The sequence below is a fragment of the Sturnus vulgaris genome, chromosome 13 (assembly GCF_052056855.1).
Source record: "Sturnus vulgaris isolate bStuVul1 chromosome 13, bStuVul1.hap1, whole genome shotgun sequence".
NCBI lineage: Eukaryota > Metazoa > Chordata > Aves > Passeriformes > Sturnidae > Sturnus > Sturnus vulgaris.
Genome location: NC_142255.1, coordinates 6,842,913 through 6,863,571, shown reverse-complemented (window position 1 = coordinate 6,863,571; position 20,659 = coordinate 6,842,913). Strand labels below are relative to the sequence as shown.

Below are 20,659 nucleotides of genomic sequence, written 5' to 3'. Positions count from 1 at the left end.
TTTTTCACAAATCATACACTGAAACAAGTTCTGTCCCTATTTTGACAGCCATTACACTAATTTCTGACATAAAAGTGGAATAAAGCCCAAGCTGTAATATATTCAGTCTCACCATGCCTGAACATAAAACTGAAGTCATACCTACAATTTCAAGTGCCTATAGTGGTGCCTTACTCTGTGCTCATTGGAATTATTCCTGTCTCACTCCAGAGAGCTGACTTCAGACCTTGGATTTCACCAGGTGCTTACTCCTGTCAGAGCATGCACAGCTCAGAGTGACAGAATGGCTGCTGTCCTTGTCATCACCTCTCTGCAATAATGAACCTCCAATAGTCAGAAATAAAAACCTCTTCCTTCCTTTTTGTGTTTTCCCTGAAAGAAATACTGGAACACTAATTAAAACCCAAATTACATCAATGGTGTGGTATAAAGTTTCATTGCTTAAGAGGACTCTGATGCCCTTGTCATGCTGACACCATTCTCACTATGCTATATATGCTTCTACATGAGGTGAAGGTATACATTTCATAACTAAAACTAAAAAATGCAAGATGAATAAATTAATAAGTACAAACAAGATTATGTCAAATATTAGCTAGAAAAATTATGTAGTGATTTGTTTCACTTAGACGTTAAAATATACATGAAACTTGTATTGGAGCTGCTTAGGCATTATTCCATCCCTCTGGTCTGTGTTCCTACACAGATTTAAATACATCCACCACCACCTCTATGAGGATTTGCAGAAGGGCTCTGCTCCAAGGGATTTTCTCTTAATGCCCTTTGCACAGACAGTGCTATTTAGCTGCAGGGAGAAGCACTTCTATAAAAAGTCACGGGGGTGGTGGGGGGAGCATTGTGAGACAGGAACTCTGAGTATGCTTTGATAACATCAAAGTCCACCCTGCTCACTTCAGGAAACAGATGTCCAAGCAGGCCACGCTCAACAAACAGCCTGAAGAATGGAAGGCTCACTGGCAGGACCTGGCTTTTAAAAGCAGTCTTACCACTTAAATCAACCATGCAACACACACAAAAACCCAGAGACCCAGCTTAGCTGTTTTAAAAAAGTGCATTTGCTCCTTCTGTAGGTCTCATCCACCAACTGTGTATTCAGAGTATTGCATATTAATTCCAATATTCCTCTCCAAATATATTTCCAAAGGTATCCATCAGTAACAATGATGCCAGGCTTGAACATCCCACCAGCAACTAGTTTTCATTTTGAAGGTAAGAAAAGTTTTATTCCTGTGATCATGTAAGTAATTTAAAATTAATTTCATGGCTTTCCCTAAACAGGTTACACAAACACATTTATTCTTACATACAACTGCAGGATGTTAAAATTGAGAGGGGCTCTTTGACAGAGATCGTACAACTATGACAGTAAAAGCCAAAAATCAAGCAAAGTGGAATCTGTGTACTCCTCTTTGCTTTCAGGGCTCAACAAGTAAATGGATCTTTAGAAGATGATTTCATCAAGTTTATTTATTAATGCATTTCAAGTTTCAAAAAACCTTACATATCTTTGCACAATACTTTATTTTTTGCATTTTTTAGTAAAAATTTCCAAAGTGAACAAAAAAGAGACTGTATAAAACACAGTGGACATGAAATCGACAGTAGTATTTCTGTTTCATTGTCTTGAACTTCCTTTCGGCTTTACCACATCTTGACTTGCAGTGGAGAGTTCAGTGCACATTTCTGTTTTCAAAAAACATTTAACTTAGACTCAAAATAAAATAGGGCAGAATTTGTCTGCCAAAATCCTACCACAGGATAACATTACAGGCAAAAAATTTACATGTTCCAAAGTCTACCACACTCAAGAAGTTACTAAGAACTCTTGCTGAATAAAAGTCACCATTTTAGAAATGCAAACCCACTTCCAATCTTTGCACAGTCTTAAAACAAATGTATTTAAAATGACTTAAAAGCAACTACGTACACTTCTAACTAGTTAAGATCATTTAGAATTATTTATATAGTCTATTGGACTTGGGGTTTCATGTACAAAATTTGTCTCTAAACCATGTACAAAAAGCTGTATTTTGAAAAAGTTACCACATACTGTACAAGTTTACAAGGAAGAGATCCTATTATATTCTGTAACATTTTTGGCCTTGCTGGCTTGCGTCACATTATGAGAATGATTGTGTAAACCTTATACTCTTAAAAACAAAACAAAACAAAAAAAAACAAACAAAGGAAGCCTGTCCAACCCTTAGTAAATTTTCACCTAAGCAAAGCCAGGAAAATTATAGCCATTTGCATCTCTAATTAGCTTGGTGCTTTTGGAAAACAAGCAATAAATACATCACAAGCTTAAACATTTTGTAATGCCCCCTTTCATCTCCTGCATAGCAGTAAGCACCTTAAGACATCTTTTATTTCATCTCCAAAAATGCCAATTATTTACATTCGTAATAAAAACTCTGGAATGGGACATTGTGCTGTTGAACTTCACTACTGGTATAAATGTGGGAAAACTGGTAGTCCTAACTACAGTTTTAACTCTGCCACAGTAGCCAGGCAAATCACTCTACTTTAGTGGTTATCAATCAACAGTATCATGCTGAAAAGTTATCCAAACACCTGATAAATTAAAAAAGAAAAAACTACAGCTTTTCCCTCTTTCCACATCCCTTAGAACATGAACTTGATCACCAAACTGTAAGAATATCTGAACAGCCCAAATAAAGTGGTTGCAATTTTTAAAACAAGTTGAATAACAGGCAGAATTTTCTAACAAAGCATGGAAACATTTGATCTAACTATTCATTATTTCATTGAATAATCAGACAAATTAAAATATTTATGCTGAGCTACAAGGAAGACACTTACATAAAAAATTTTTGAAACATTCTGACATTTGCAAAGTTTGCAGAACACCTGTTAAATCTCTCTAAGACCATCCAGGCTTGTATGCTGTGTCTTAGCAGCTGTTGGATAAAGATGAAATGAGTGCTTGAAACAACTTTTATAATGATAAAAAAATTGTGATTGGATTCAAAATTGCTGTGTAAAGCATCACAGGACCCTTGACCACTACACACCATCATCCTCTGTTATCCTGAGTATGTCAATTAAACAGTAATTTCTTCATTAATAGCGGAAAAGTTTTATAATACAAAGAAACATCCATATTGCAATTCTCTTGTTTACAATTGCACACAAGTACGGGTGTACGTTAGAAATACATGTCTGCATATAACAATGTATATACATTGACAAGTAATGTCTCCAATGCTGAGGTGGTCTAGCTTCCTAGCCTTGTCTGGCAGTTGAAAAATATATCTTTTTCTCAATTCTTGAGTAAAAGTTTTACTACAGCCATATTTGCCTGCAAGTGAAGAAAATGCAGCAATGAAGAGCACAGAAGGGGGAAAGAATCATGATATGCTAGGACTTTGTTCCACTAAATTAAAAATATTCAAGAAAAACACTTTTCTTCTTTTTGAGCTGGAAGATTCTCTCATTAAAAATTAACTACTTCCACTTCTTTTGAGGGCATATCATGCTTTTTTTTTTTCCTCTTCAATTTTTGAGTTAGACTGGGGACAATGACTTATTAGGTTTTCTTTGGAGTGAGTTTTCCCATTGTAGGCACTAGGAAGAACCAAGGCAAAAAGCTGCAGTCAGCGTCTCATATGTCCCATCTGATAACTCTCTCGGGGCCTTTGCCGCTGGGGGGGCTGAGTGGTTTGTGGTGGTCTCCTCCTTTTTAAAGTGCCTGTTTCAAAGAAAAGTAGCCATTATTAAAATTAAATTTAAAAACTCAAGTTATTTCCAGAAGAGTTGCCCTGGCCATGCAAATGAAATACAACTGTTTTTCTGGAAGGCTTCGGATTTAGACCTGCAAAGTTTTAACTAGATGAGTAAAGGCAAGGAGGACATACAGAATACATTTCATTATCTCAGCAGTACTTCCTTAAACAGGCCAATTCTTACAAAATGTACCACGGAATAGGAAATAAAAGGAACTCTGATGCTGGGAAAAGTCTTCAAAGCTTTCTTTTGATATGCGAATTATGTTATAGGAAAATAAGACAAGAATTAGATTTCCATTAATTGTTTCACTGGCATCAATTCCATTTGTAGTTTCACAGTGCCAGACTAAAAACTGTAGGTTGAAACATCTGAAATTTCTATTTAGAATTAAACAGCTGAGGAGAAAACATTTCTCTGTAATTAGCTGGAGTACTCACCTGGAAGTGGTTTATGAGGAGGCAACTTTGGATTACTGCTTGGAGTATGAACACTGCATATCTTAATGAAACCAGCCATCAACATAATCAATGCAATTCCCATAAGCAACACTGCCCACCAGTAAGCCTAAAAAACAAAACCACAACATTATGTAGGGGCTGGCAAGCATGCATAAGAGACAGAGGACAGTGAATATGACTTTTCACTGCATTTTAGAAGTCATCAAAAAGCTTTCTGAAACATGACCAAGAATATGTGACCTAACATTTGAAAGAAACGCCCCCAGAGTTCTTCCGCGGAAAAGCCCCAGTACTTCCATTCCAGTATCAGATGGGTACTTCACAGAAGATACACTCAGCAGAACTGTATAAGCCTAAACCAACCAAGAGCTTACATAAAATTGCCTGTGCAGCTCTCAAAAGGGCGTTTCTCTCTAGCTCTTCTTCCAGTATAATAATTATTAAAGTGCCATCTAGCACAATAAAAATGATGAATGCTAAAGATCAAAAAATTTAGTTCCTTAAAAGAAGTCAGAGCATTCAAATATGAAGAGTCAAAATATGAAAAAACAGCAAATTAAAAACGTGAATGAATAGAGGTATTAACAGATCCTCTTTGTTTGTTATTTGTTTCCATTCCCTTCAATCTAGCACTTATTTGTTGCACACAGGGTGCATACAAAAAAATCTAGTAAAACAATGGCTAATTAAACTTTGAAGAATGCTGAAGCACTCTGCATATCAACACTTAACTATGAATCTTGATTACCAAGAGCATTTCATATTAGACTTGGAATATAAAAGTATACTTACCACAATCCATTCTGCAATATTTTCATATAGTTCTGGATTAAAAATTGCTTTCTTTAATCTAGCTAGAGGGCCATCAGCATCTACTAGCCGACACCTCATAAACACATCACAGTAGCCTTTAAAATCATTACAGGGAGATCCAGGTTGCAAAGTAATGGTTTCAAGATTAAAGTATTCCTGCCATCGACTCGAGCCTGTGCTTGCACAAGTAGCTGGGTCCACTGAAAAGTGAATACAAATTAATCAAACCATTATTGTATTAAAATATCTGTACATGAATACCCGCCCCAATGTTTAATTGTTAAAAATGCTTTTCTATTAATCTGTAAAAATGCAGCATATATTGTTTATTTCCTACACAGTACAATGCAATGTCTGTCTGAAACTACATTTGAACAAAATGCCCTCAAAGCTAACAAAATCTCAAGTACAAACATCATCAGCAGGTTCCTCAGAGCCCTCCTGCTCTATTTAAACTCATGATTCAGATAAATCTTACTTTTTCTCATGCAGCAGACATGGCACAGTTCTCTGTCATCCTTGCCATCTGAACTAGCACATGTACACTCCTCCAAGCCGTGCTTCTCACAAATAGAGCCAGCACATTGCTGTGGGAGACAAAAGCACAGCAACACAAAAATCAATTTCACTTTTAAGCACACTGACATCAGGAAAGATATTAAAAATTAATATCTGAAAGCATAATCATAGGTCTAAAGATCTAAAAAGGGATCTAAAAAGTCTAAAAGCAACTTCTTCAATTTTTTTTCCAAAGCTTATAAACAAAAAATTATTAGTTTATCAACATCAATATTTCAGCATATTTTCTAGTTTTTTTAGAAGTGATTTACCTTATTTTATTTTTTTAACAGACTATCTTCTTTTATAACCCAAGAGTACCCTGCAAGACACCCACAGCACCACAGTTCACACTGAAACAATACTACTCAAAACCATGCTTAGAGAAATAACTCTAACGCATGCATACATAAATATTTCTTTTGGAAAATTATAATAATTATTGGCATTTAAAATTCTGCATTTAACTTCACTGTGTGAGGGTCCTACAAACTCCAACTTCAGTGTATTTATAATTTTGTTTCAAAATTAGTAACTATACAAAGACAATTCCTCTATCTTTAAGATGGCTATAAATATTACAAGCAGTACTTGATGAAAATCCTGGACTCTGGAAAACAAACTTACAGCAACACAAGTTACAGATCTTTAAGAGGATGATTTTTGCTTGTGTTTGCTTCCAAGTAAACATAGATCTATTTATAAGAGACTTCCCATCAATATTTTATAGCAAGTGCCATGCTCTCTTTAACCCAGGAAACTAATGGCAGCTCAGAACCAGTCTCATTTCATATGCTTGCACATCAGTGCTGTATGTACATGTTTGGAGAAACTGTGTACTGCCAATAAACCAAATGCAAGCTCTATTGATGTGGTGACTAACCCTGGCCTGGAGGCCTCACAGTTCTGGGTAACCCCAACTCAACAAGTCTATGCTGTTAGGGAAAACAGGTGAACATCCCTAGAAGCAAGGCACGGAGCAAAGCCAGGAGATTCAAATTCAAACCACAGGTCCAGCCAATGCCCAAAAGCACGGGCACAGGCAGCCATTGGCCAGTGAGCTGGGTGGTAACAAACTCAGCCAACTGGGAGCAGCCACGAGGGTTTCTGAACACCACATAAAAGAGAGCCACACTTCATATAATTCGCTATTGCTGCATGAACTATGCAGTGTCCATCTCAACTGCAACATATTGACAGGATATCGTTTTCTAAAGCAACAAAACTATTGACCAAGACTGAAGTGAAAAGGTGGCACTGGAAAATAACACTTTCATAATCCTCATTTTTGCAAAAAATTTTGAATATAACTTTCTCAGACAGTACAGCTATCTTGAGATTTGTTACCTATTTCTTAGTCCTTGGTGTTCTTCCACTGTTATTTTGACTGACACAAATAAATCAAACATATATACAGAAAAAGAGACTGAGCTTGCACTCCTGTGCAGTAATTACAGAAACCATATCAATTCACAATACAGTGCCCTGCAATAAACATTAGCAGCTTCATAAAACTGTAAAAACCATACCCCCTTTATGCAAACTTGGGTGTTCCTGTTGCACACTGTGAAGTTTTCTTTGGGTTCAGATATTGGGCAGAGAGCACTGACACCATTACACATTCCTTCCTTAGCACAGTCAGAGTCATTCCGACACTTATCTGTCCTCGATTTGAAATCACACTGGGCAGTGCAACACGGGCCTTGGCTGGGGCTGGAAAAAAACACCAATTGTGAATGCCAAGAAAAAGCATGAACCACTCCTAATGAACTATTCACCCTGAAATCTACTCAAGCACTCAACAAATTCCTGATTTGTGGTAATCAAAATGTGACTTGAAAATAACTTTTCCCATAGCCTAATTATGCTTATGTACTTCTCACTCATTGTATAAAAGCCTTTTAAACAAAATCAGTACTTTCACAAAACTGCAGGTAAGCAGATGCAGATTCTGAAATCCCCATTACAGTTCCCACTAAATGCCCAAAATTAAAGTGTAATGTAGCACACATGCACAATACCTGCAGTTTTTGCCTGGTCTTAATTTGCATTTTTTATCTTCTGGTTGGTTTGCATCATAACAGCAGTCATCTTTACACTGGTCACTATATCCACAATCACACTGTTCTCCTTGTTCAACCAGTCCATTACCACAGATGGGCTGCCCAGACTCTGAAAAATGCCAGGATATTTACGTATAAACCAGCACAAAGAATATGCAATACTTAGAAACCTTAACAAGCATCCAGCTAATCACAACCAAAAGAGCCTGCTCTAGCTGGACTTCAGACTAGTGCTCAAGTCAATTTGCATTACTGCTTGACACCCAGCTTAGTCATTGCCACAATTCATAGAATTTTAAGCCTCTGAGTAAAAGGTTTTGGCTGGTAAGAGTGGGAGTGTAAGAAAAGCTTTCTGCTCAGTCTCCCAGGGGGATGCATCCTTCCCTGCCCTCCTATAGCAGTCATGGGACCTTGAGGCAAAGCCTGATGGTACTGGGGTGAACTATTCCAAAATCCAAACCTACTAAGCAGATGTGCAAAGCTATGTGAGCACGAGCTCACAAAACTTCTGAGAGCTCACATCAGACTCCAGAAAGAAAAACTCATGCAAAATTATTTCTCATGTCTAAATAGGATTCCCTGCAGTTTAACAAGCGCTCCTCACCTCTAGTTTTTCACAATGAGCATGACTGAAACCAGCTTGACCCTGTTTGTTCACTCCCTCCCACCAGGCATTTACAAAGACAGAGAAGAGCCTCCCTCAGCCTTCTCTGCTCCACACTGAACAGGCTCTCTTGGACTCTCCTCACATGTCAGATGCTCCAATCCCTTAATAATCCTTGTGGCCCTTTGCTGGACTCACTCCAGTATGTCCTGCTGTTTCTGTGCTGGCCAGCCCAGAACATGAGACAGTACTGGAGATCTCAAATTCAATTCTTTACTTGCAGAATCTTTCAGTAAATTTAAAAAAATAAGATAAATAAAAAATAAATAATTAAGCATTACAGTAGTATCTTAGCTATTCTCCTATCAGGAGGATGAAATACATACCAACAAAACAATTATTTCTTTTTTTCTCAAGAACTTGGCTGATATTTCGAATGCTACAAATTGAGAATTTATTGTTGTTAAGTTTGTCCCCAGACGTAGCTCTTGCATACATGATGTAATTGCCATTTTCCTTCTGTCCCAAGTTCTTGGATTCTCCAGGAGTGCACTCCATTCCAGAATCATGCTGCAAAACAAGTATTTTACTTGTTTACTTTACTTCAATCATGGCAAAAGTATGAATTTGATAGCCTTAACACAGAATTAAAAAAAATAAAAATAAACCACCATCTTACACTCTCAGGTTCTTCACAATATAAAAGCTATATGCAAACCCAAGGTTTGATTTTGGGTTCTCTCAATTCTATTGTTGTATTTGTTTCCCCCAAGACAACACTAGCAAGTATCTAATTTCTTAAGTTTCATCTTATTTGCATTCTTGGGGGTAATTTACCCCCAGGTGCATGTCCCAGAATGAACAGTGACTTGAAAAAGCTGCCATGCCCTAAAAGGAATGGCTTTAGGATCACAAAAGGGTAATCAGCATTCTGTGGAATAACAGCAGGAGGAGTTAACAGAAACCACACTCCATTCTTCTTGTTTGCTTTGAGGGAGGTACAAAGAGAACTTCAAAACAGAGGAGGATTTTGTCAGCCAGTGACTGCAGCTACAATATCCAGTGTAAGGAATGAAATGTATTACATACTGGCAAAACAAAGCCTCATGCTTTCAAGCTTGCTCCAAACAAGTTGCATCCCTAAATGTCTGTGAAACAGTTCTGCTTAAAAGCATTCTTCTTGGTATCCTATTTCCCTCCACTATTAAACTTGTAAGTATAAATCATGTAACATAAACGTGAGCCACTTGCTGAATAAAGTGTCATCTTAATTTTGCAGTGTTTCTTCCTCCTCTCCAGGATAAAGTACAATATATTTAACAAGATTCCCGTGACCCTACTCTTCAAAAAGAAGGAAGTATTTAGTGAACAATAATAAAGTGCCTTTGTAAGGGATTGAACTAATATAAACAAACAATTCACAAAATGCACTGTTGCACCAGTATTGTCAAATACTCAAAAAAAGGGCTCAGTCTCCATCCACTTTGTACACAATGTATGTGCACATCTGCTCATGGAGTCAGGATTCTGCTTTCCTTGTTTTACAAGAAGTAAAACCTCCATTTGTAAACCACACCCTATGAAATGGCTGAGAATGAGTTAACAGATCACCAGTAATACTTACAGGGGAACCAAAGTTATGCCCAACCTCATGTGCAAAAGTAATGTGAGAAACCTTGGGGGGCACATGAGAGCCATAGTTCTGGACAGTGATGATTCCAGTGTTTAGAGACTTCTTCTTACCATCTGAATACAATTTGCTTTTCTCACATATTCCACCAGAGCTCCCTGCATTCAGACACAAGTACAACAGTCACATTTAGGGAAAGAAGTGTCACGTTACTTGTGTACTGGCATCCAGAGCAACAAACAGTTTGCCTCTGCAGGTTTACAGACTAAGACCTCTCTATAATTAATATCAACACAATCTTGAAAGTAGATTAGATTTATTCACACAAATGCTCTCAACACTGATTGGATACATTCACACAAGAAGTTAACTGGTTTAGAATAGCTTTTGGGAGCTATTTTGGGCATTCACTGAATGGATGAGCCCTTATTTCATAAACCTGTAGTACAGGACTAGCAGGGTGCAATGTCCAACAGAAGTAGCCTCAATCTACATCTTCTTTGGATTTCATTGAGTAAAAAAATACACACGTAAATTCGGAAAAGTACAAACTAAAGCTGAAAATTCTTTTGATACGTTGGTTAATGAGACCCATGTTTAGAAGGTTGGCAGTCAAGTACATCACACTTCCTGTTTGGAAAATTCCCAAAATTTTGACTTTAATTTCATCAAATTTTTCCATAACTTGAGTTTCTACTGAAGCATTATTAATGTTCTAAAATTCAGCCATTCTATTGCTAATGTAAATGGTGTCTAAAAACCATTCTAAAGAAGTTTTCCTTTCTCAATTAAAATTTCAGTTTACTGACATATCCCATTTAATCTGTCAGTCTGTGTATTAAGGATGAGAATCTCAAAGATCGTAGTTTTTCTCAATTAATTTCAGTGTTGAAAGCAGTGTTATGAACTGCATATTCAAATTTATCCTGTGCTTGCTCAGTGTATACACCAGAATAGTCATCACAGATCCGATTTCTCATTTCTATTTACCATCTGGGCATTATTTTTCCTATGGTTCTTCCACAGTCACTAAGGTTAGTCCACATAGGTCCATCTAACATATCAACTGCAGTCACGGGTCTATTGATCTCTTATCCCTTATGAATAATTTCATGTTTCTTCTACCATTACTGAATTCTCTTAAAATTCTCAATAATGTTCTCATTAAGGTATCCATCTCTAGCAAAGTCTCACTGAGATTTTTTATAATCCAAGGACATACTTTAGACCCAGAATACACAACTAGACTGAAATTAATGAGAATCAGTTCAAGAAGAGTCATGCAGTAAGTATTGTTGTTATCCCCTAGAACAAGATCTCACTGATTTAAAAAAAAAAATAATTCTTTCAATACTACCTAGAAAACCTAAAGGTTTTGCAGTGTAGTTCTCATACACAGAGCATCAATACTTGTTTCATCTGTCACTTTACTGGTCACTCACACCTACCATAAATAAAAAGCAATCTAAGTAATATCACCTTTGTATAACAAAATAAGTATATTTTTCTTTATTGTTCATATTCTGCTCATCAGAAATACAGAAAGATGACTTGAAATAGCACAATATACTAAAAATAAAATAAAGCCATACCCAACCAAAATAGTGAAAAGCAAGAAGATTTTTGTGTATTTGCTGTCAGTTCAAAAGATGGTTTCTACCTTTCTTCTAGTGCCTACCTACAGTACTTGATCTCATAGCACTGAAGGCTTGTACAAAATTACCTGAAGGGGCTCCAACCCAAGCCAGACCAAGGACTCCATCATCAAAGTCACGGTCTGTAAACACATAGGCCAAGCAATAATCATCATGATTCTGCTCTGAGTTCAGTTCCAGAAACTTTTCCACACCAATGTTAGGAAATCTAAAGGGATTGGAAGAGTCCTTCTCATCTACAGTTGTGTTAATCTAAAAGCAAATTGAAAGAAACTGTAAGACAGGATTCATTTCCAGTTGCACATGCCAGCTAAGAGGCTCACTGTTGTCAATACCTTGCTATGTTACACAGCTAAAGATGTTGTTTCAAATTTAAAAGCCCGGATTGTAAATTCCCACCCCAATCTTTCGAAAATAAAGCGCTACAATAAATGAAGAATTACATTTGTGTAGTAAATCCCCATTCTTATTTCCTTCTATTTCTTTTCCATCAGGACCCCAAAAATTCTATTTATCCTCCTAAATTATCACTTTTACAAGGAAGTCCCAACCTAGATAACCATTCTCTATTTTACTGTTAAAGTTCTTGGAGAACAGCAATAGTTTTTCACCACACAACAATGGTGCCAAAACAAAGTCAGTTGAGTCCTCCAGAAAAAGTGACCACAGCTTAATAACAGAAATAGTGGGCTTTTGACAATAATAACTAAAACCAAACCAAATAAATGGTTTAGGGCATCATTTACTGCAGAGACATGTGTGCTAAAGAACGGTTATAAAACAATAAATGGGTACAAGTGAACAAGAAATGGACATTTGAAGAACACAGCCTCCAAGCAGCAGAAATGAAGGTGAAAGCATTTCCAACACAACTTACTCTGATTCTTTTCACCATGAAGCTGATGTTACGGATCCCTGAAAAATCTGTGGACTGGTAAATGGTGTCAATTGCTTTAACATGGCTGGAAATCTGTCAAAAACAAAAGCATCTACAGTTCAGAGATCTATGCATTACACTATAGCTGATCTTAAAGAGCAATAGCTGCAGGGCCTACACTCCTACAATATGTGATATTGTGCTGTAGGAACTCATAACAGGTCTTTTGAATTAAATAATGGCACAAGATGGAAAAAAAATCACTACCAGTACCTGCATCACCACCATGCCAGATTCCACCAAAGGATTTTGCCATTTAATTTTTTTTAACACAAAATTCTGTCAACTTTTAGATACTCCTTAACTCACTGCTTTGGTAAGACACCACTGTAGTGGAAATCATATTCAAAGCACTGTATTTCTTTCTAGGAGAAAAAAATTTACTTGTTAAGAATTATTCTTGCATTTCTGGTAGAAGACATATGTGAAGAAACTACTCATTCACCTTTTCTAGCAAGCAGAAATGCTAACTCACTAAATAGCTGATTTTGAAGGTGACTTCCAAGCTTTGAAAAATGTTACTCGAATTGTCTATGCAGTGTGATAAACAGTAAAATTCCAATCTGCAAGTGGCAGTGAAGTTTCAGACTTCAGAAGTATGTTAACATGATAGCTATACTTTTAGAAAATTATCAGCAAAACCACTAAAATCAGTGACCCTTTTCCTTAATACTATACTGACAAATGAAAAGCATCTGCCTGTAGCTGCCACTGCTTTTTTAACCATCCACTGTATCAGATACTACAGAAATAGATCTCAGCATCATTAGCTCACAGTGTTTTGAGCTAGAATTTCAAAGGGAAGCCTATACAAGTGTTAAAACAGAGGCTTGGCAGACTGCCAAAGAGGATAGAACTCTTCAGGAAATGCTATTTTTCTGAGTAAGAACTGGAAACAGTCAGACTGCAAGCCCTGCTCAGAGGTGCTAAACACACCACAGCTGCCATTAAACGAGGCACAACTGCCCAGTACTTTTGTCACAGAAACAGCATCTTTTTAGCAAAATAAAAAACGTTGTTTCCATTATGTCAGACCACTTTAACAAATGAAACAAGAAATTATAAAGTAAAAAGAAAAAATACACACAGATAAGTTACATGAAATTTATCAGGACTACCCGAAGTAAAAGCAGGTAATTTAAAACAAAGGGATTGGAAATACCTGTGCAATCACAGCTTCCCTGGTTCCATAATGCTTGTAGAATAAATGATCAGTCTGGATGTACAGCTGACAGGTGTTTTTTTCAGCCTGAGTGGCACGCTTTTTTCTCAAAAGCTGTGGATCATCCTTCTTAGGCTCTTCAACAGGCTTCTACATATGCACAGGAAAGAAGTACATTAACTTTGTAGTTCCACATGCTGCACTAGATTACCTAAAAATAACCATGGTTCTAAGCATACTCCACTAATACAAATTGATTTTCATTCATTTTCTTTAACTTGAAAAGTTTGATGAATCTGGAATTAAGATTGAATGAAGTACATTATGCTCAGTTTTCAAATACTTTGAATGCAATCTTAGCAAAAGCTCTCTCTGCACTGCATTTCATATTACAAAAGGCAGTCAAGTGTTACATAGATTTGTTTTTCATTCATGTGATCTTTGAAATATTTCTTTTTTATAATCCTTTTCTAAGATAAACAAATAGTTGATAGTTTAGGAAAAAAATCAGCACTGGTGGAACTCAAATACACCGTCCCCAATACCAATTATTTCAAATTGTAATTACCTTAGTTGGCTCCCTCAGCAAACAGAAATGTTTAAGCACTTTAGCATGGAACAAATGGGGCACAGAACAAGAAGTTAAAGGAACACTGGTTAGTCCAAGTGGTATCTGGCAGCACTCACTGGTTGATGGCCCTCTCTCTCCATAAAGTTTTACAAGCAAATTTTTTGGGAAAGCGTGTAATTGTTATCAATGCTGAAAAGCACATTAATGTTGACAATTTTTGGAGTCACAACATAAACAAATGAAGTTGTTGATGCTATTTAAAAAGCCATTTTGCATCGTTTTCTGGATGTATATTTAGCTGACACCACAAAATTACACCAAGACTTGGAACAGCTCAGAACACAGCTAAGTCTAAAAGAAACTCAGTAACTTGCTGTTGGGAAAAAAAAATATTTTGTGACACATGGTGCAAACCTGAATGCAAAACCACCATGGGATTCCACCCAGGTCCACAGGACACTTACCTCTCACAGCAGCCCATCTGTAACGTGCTGTACCCCTGCAAGCTTACAGGGTTGTTGGGAAGACTCTCCCACCAATATAATTTAATTTTCCACTAAAGCACTCAGATATCCCAAGTGTGTTATATTAACATAACTTGAAAATCTAGAAGTTATTACTCTTTAGAAACAATGTATTACTTTGAGATCAAGGGATCTTGAAACTCTTCTTTCTCAATTGCAATGAAGTATATTCCTCATTTCAAGCTTGATTTCCACATCCATCTAAAATTCTAACTGTTGAAAAACTTGAGATCATGTAGGATTCATTAAGACTATAAGTAGCACATCTGGGCTACAGAAGCAATGAGAAAAAGAATTTAGGAAAATTGTGTTAAAAAAACCCTCCAGCAATAATGTAAGTAATCTCACAATGTGGAGGGATGATTAACTCACCAAAAGTAAAAGAGACAACATACAAGAAATAGGAAGTTACCACACTAAATACTAATCAACATAATCCATTAGCCTTTGTTGTACCTCTGTTGTTGGTTCTTCTATACCAGTCATCTGGTACTTCTGCATTCTTTCAAATACTGAATGATCTGCACAACCTCCTTGCGGTCCATATTTATGTGGATAGTCTAAAAAGAGGAAGGCCAGGTTGAGTTTTCAAATTCCAAGGACAATTCCAAAATATGGCTGCATCAGTGCAACTTATTCACTTGGTGTCCAATATTATGCATGTGGTTTGAGGGAAGCATTACAAGATTCAAGGTTTATGCAGCTTTCTATCATTAAGCATTTCTACTAAGACATTCTTAGTTTTACAAACAGAAAAAATCTGATATTTGCTTTTCTTAACATTCTTTTCTCAGGCAGCACAAGAAAATAGGATGAGCAGTGCCTAACATAAGAACAAGAGCTTTTATTTACACATCTGTACGCACTTGCTTCAACTAAAAGCAGCCTTCAAAAATGACATTACAATGGAAAGTTATTAGATATCAAGTATACTAAAGACTGCTCAGGTAAGAGAAAGGGTTTTTATGCTACTTGGTAAACAAAGAAACCTCACCAACATTCTTAGAGGATTTTATTATTTTATTCATCTTCCACTGATTTTTTGAAAGTTTTCACATTATGCTACTTAACTACCAATACATAAGAAGGGAAATGCTAATGGATAGAACCATGGTTTAGTTAACCACTACAATGTCAGTTAAACATGCTAGAGATGTCACAAACAAGTGATAATATCCCACAATCACCTCTTTAACAAGGCCAACTCTTGCAATAGTTGCCAGTGCACACCTCATTGCACAAGGGAATGTGCTTAAGCTTTTACTGTCAGCATCTATTGTAGATTTGTAACTTGTATTTGCAGAAGCTTCCTCTGGAGATGAGAAATACTGAATACTTTTCCCTTTGATTTCTTTGCAGATTCAACCCCATCATAAATTGGTGCCCAAGTAAGAAATAATGGAATACAGATTATGGCAGTCACAAATTTGAATATTTAGCAAGTCAGTTTCTGTAGGGCAAACCACAGTTTTAGCACCATCTCAACAGAGAGCCATCTTTGTCAGAAATGTACAAACTTTACCAAGGTTTGTTGTGTTTTGGGAGTTGTCAGTTGGTTTGTCTTTTTGTTTGGTGACGGGGTGTTTATTTTTTTAAAGAGTGGAGATCCAAATTCACAGAGTAAACAGAACAGACATGTAAGAGTAGAATTATAAAGCCTAGGCCCCAAGGACCTGATGCTCACATTATATGCATTTCAGGTGATTTTGCCCTGGACTAACTCTAGTCTGGGCTGTGGGGTGAAGGCTTGGCAGCAGCTGGAGCACAGCAGATGTGTTCCCCTGGAGTATGGGCTCTGCTATGGTTTCAACTGACAGCTGCCTTTAACTATCTTTGACTGTTATGGCTGTTTCTTACAGTCATACTACATGACACTGCTAAACTAATTCAATATACGGGTTACCTTGTAAGTTTATTTCATGACTTTCTACATATTGGTTTCCCTCATTTCAATTTCCACCACCACACAAACACCATTTTTGCACTGCTGTCTCATCACATTTCTCCCAGAACAATTAGAGCTAGCACAGTGCCAGAAGAATGGAGAGAAAAAGAAAAGTAATCTCTTACTGCAAGTCACCCCATCCAATTTGCTCCAGCATGGTAGTGGAACACTGACTTGGCTACAATCAATATTAAACAAAAAGCACCACCCTGCTGCAGACACCTTCTACTTCCTGGGATTCTGTTTAATATCACTGGATTGCAGTTATGAGCAAAGGACTGTACATATGATCCTTCCCTTCTCCATCTCCACCACAGTATAAAAAATTCTCCTGTATTTAGTCTAATGCAAATGTTCATTACCTACGACCTGACTTCACATCACTGACTGTTTATCTCTGCAACAGGAGCACCCAGGGGCAGGAGCAATGGCCCATCCTCCCTTTCCCCCACACTCTGCCCCTGCAGAAAATCACTGTGCCCTGGAAAGCAACTCCTGCAGGAGCCCCACTCTCAAGCATTATGACAACTGACAGAACACTACTGGAAATAAATGCTCTCAGTGTATTATACAAAATAATCTGTCTTTTCTCTCTATCTTGTTTCCCAAAGATGTTAGGAAATCCCTTAACACATTTTTTTATACTGACTGCCTGCAATTCAAATATTTCTCACTTCAAAAGTAATAACCTAGTAAGAAACACTTAAAAGCCATGACAGTTAAAATTACAAAAAATGAACACAAAACAGTCTGCAAGAGCAATTGCCAAGGGTTTGCATGTGTTAGAAAAGACAAATCCCCCCAAAATCTGAGACAGATTTGAATCACCCTGGTAATCACAGGAGACAGGTAATACAGGATAGTTCACTTTAGAACCATTTCTAATTTACAGGGAAAGTTGCATATGACATTTTCATTTGCTAAACGCTGAAGTGCCTCCAAACTGTGAAGGCACCATTCCCTTGTCATCTTTTGAGACTTCCGATTTCCATCATCCCCTGCAGCAGTTCCATTCTTAAATATCTGAAGCTAAGCAAGAACTACATGGTGCCAGATGACTTGGCCAGTTTTGACCCACAAGACAGAAGGCTGATCCATGCTCTTGTGAAGCTTTTCAGTGCTCTGAGATGTGCCAGCTTTCTGAGCAGCCTCCTGCCAGCTCTTTGGGATCAAGAGCTTCTTAGCCTATCCCTGCCACAACCCTGAGAAGTGAAAAGGAAAAAAACCTTCTTTCATCATTAAATGATTGCTTACAGTGAATGCAGAGTTGAGGAGAAAACAAAATACTATTTTCTAACAGGGCTACAGTAGAAGAGGTTAATAACAGGTTCAATCTTCTAAATAGAAAAAATCATTAGGCAAAGAAACCCCTAACTTCTTCTTTTGCAGTACTGTCCACTTTCAGGTTTTGGACATGCTGGCAGAATGTTAAAAAATAATAAAGAGTAGAATAAAATAACAATAAATCTAAAAAACACCCACAAAATCTTGTCATTTCACAGCTTCTGACTACAATGTCTTATTCTAACTAGATGGCAGATGATTTTTAATGATATATACAACTCCAGATGCTCAAAGTAAGATTTGTTTTCTTTTTAAGATGTACTACTACCTTCCACAAAGACATTCCTGAACATTTGATTTTTCTTCTAATTATCAGTTAACAGTATGACCTGCTACATATTGAGGTTAACTACTTAATCATTACTGGATTTAGGCATCTTGGGCAAGGATGACATCAAACTTCCATTACAAATGACGAAAACTCAATTCTGTAAGAGTCATAGAGATTTGCCCAATACTAGCAAAAGCAGTAATGTCAGAATAAAACTCTAATATAAGCAGATACAAAAAAAAAAAAAAAAATCCTTATTAGAGATTTCATTTGCAGCACTCTGTGATGCTATGCTCCCATGACAACTGTCATCATAATGTGATGAGAAAGAAACCAGGTTCTCATTAATAACAGTTTGCAATGTTCAGCAGATAGGGCTTTGCAAAATTACAAACCACTTCACTTTAGGTTCCTAGTTGCATGGCCCTTCCAAGATCATAAAAACAATTAAGTGACTAGATTAATTTTCTGGAAGGCCTGAAAAGGATTTTCCTATACACTGTTGATTGGAAGAAGTACTGATTTTGTATTTTACAGTATGAACTCAGGGATACACTCGAAGCAAATATGATTTAAATACAGTAAATACATCCTCATCCCTAAAGAAACGTTTCCTAAATTTCTTAATGTAAACAGCAATTTACATCTTTCCAACCCTAAATTATAAAACAGTTTGATCAAGACTGGCTTAGAAACTAAAATCACTGAACTTTGTGTTTCAAGTCATGAATAGAAGGCTGCCTTCCACTGGTCACCAGATCCACTGTAACAGACAAAAGCTGCCTTATAAAGTTGACAATATAATCCCCATTTACAAAACAACTTTTGTTTAACTACTGAAAAAGAACTCATTGAGATGCTAATCATATGTTGCATTGTGGTTTCTGAAAAGCACTAAAAAGCATATTGTTTCAAAAGGCTGAAACATGGGTGACCAAAAAAATACCCAAATTAAAGCAAAGATGACTTTTTACCTCAGTCTCTCCCGAGTTTGAAATGTGGTCATTTTTGTTGCTTTTGTCCTACATAAGATAGTAGTGGTTTGATTCTATTTCATGAGAGCTAGCTTTAGATTACAGCAGTAACAAATCTACTACAAAGCTTAGCCTTTTGGAATTGTGGGGCATTTTTTGGAGCTGCAGTTCAATGCAAAAAATAGGTCTCATGAAAGACAAAAATAATTTAGCTTCAAAAGCACTCTTCAGAAAGAGAAGGAGCAGTTGTGTACTCCAGATATTTCAGACAACAGAATCTTGGAGGCATCTATGATCCTAATGACTGAAGTGACACTATACAATCAGAACACAGGCTGCACTGGCAGCAACCAACAGGAGTGATGTGTTTTTAAATAGTGCTGCTTAGACTTCACTCCAGGATGGGCTATTTTCAATCCTGCTGAGCAAGCAGCAATGTTCACTCACTTGGTGATTTGGAAGCCATACTGTACTGCTGCTTTAATGTGGTTCACCAAAATAGATTTAGACCACCCCCTCTGATAATCTGATTTTGTTACTAACTGATGGTTTTGATGCACTAGATTCAAGAGGAAAAGCTATCTAAGCCAACATACCAATACCTGAGTAATTAAAAACACCTCAACATACCCTGCTTCCATTCACTTTAATAAGACACTAATAAGAACCAATTTCAACATTACTTTTTCCAGTTCCCAAAGCAGTTTACTTTTCCAACAGAAACCACTCCTACAAAGCAGCAATAGCAACTTTCATAAAATCAATTTATCTGATTCTTTAAGGCACAGTTCTATTTCTGTCAGTATTCAATAACAGTGTAGAGTATTTTTAGTCACCCACTATTTACAGCATAAGGAACTGGCACATGAGACAATCTTCCTGATGGTCTCAACCTTTGAAAACTGGGCACCATCCCTGCCTTGTGTCTCTTACTTTCCTCCTCCTCCACTTTTTAACAAGGTTAGTTAATAAAACCCTTTATGAAGATGACAGTGACTTATTTACACAAAGTCCTACATAAGTGGAAGTCCAATACTCCCACTACCAAGTAGTGAACTGAACTATTCAGTGAGACCTGTAAGATGCAACACAAAACTTAGAAGTCTGTGTGAATTATTCACAGTAACACTATGAAAGCTATCTTGCACTTCCATGCCAGACTTCTGCAACTTTTTTATTACTTTTCTCCCACTACTCTCCTGCTACAGCAGCAAAGCCAGTAATAGCCCAACTGCAGAGAACTGGGAGAACTGCCTTCTCCCCTTTGAACTGACTTCCACCCTGCTGAATGACCAGCAATGCTCTGTAGAGATCAAAATGAAGCTCATGCTGCAATTTCTCTTTGAGAATCAAAAATATGGAATGTTATTATATAAAAT

General features: G+C 37.0%; 1 protein-coding gene across 1 annotated transcript in view; it reads right to left on the bottom strand.

Annotated features, from left to right (window-relative positions):
- Positions 1 to 1,470: 1,470 nt before the first annotated feature.
- Positions 1,471 to 20,659, bottom strand: part of ADAM10 (ADAM metallopeptidase domain 10) — a 39,528-nt gene continuing 20,339 nt past the window's right edge. Inside the window, exons 5-16 of the mRNA XM_014874010.2 lie at positions 15,203 to 15,306; positions 13,652 to 13,801; positions 12,430 to 12,522; positions 11,621 to 11,804; positions 9,892 to 10,055; positions 8,654 to 8,837; positions 7,622 to 7,772; positions 7,130 to 7,313; positions 5,521 to 5,629; positions 5,022 to 5,242; positions 4,209 to 4,335; positions 1,471 to 3,733 (exon numbers count right to left, since the gene is read on the bottom strand). Coding sequence (XP_014729496.1) covers positions 3,639 to 3,733; positions 4,209 to 4,335; positions 5,022 to 5,242; positions 5,521 to 5,629; positions 7,130 to 7,313; positions 7,622 to 7,772; positions 8,654 to 8,837; positions 9,892 to 10,055; positions 11,621 to 11,804; positions 12,430 to 12,522; positions 13,652 to 13,801; positions 15,203 to 15,306 — 1,766 coding nt within the window. The 3' untranslated portion in view covers positions 1,471 to 3,638. The remainder of the gene's footprint in view (positions 3,734 to 4,208; positions 4,336 to 5,021; positions 5,243 to 5,520; positions 5,630 to 7,129; positions 7,314 to 7,621; positions 7,773 to 8,653; positions 8,838 to 9,891; positions 10,056 to 11,620; positions 11,805 to 12,429; positions 12,523 to 13,651; positions 13,802 to 15,202; positions 15,307 to 20,659) is intronic.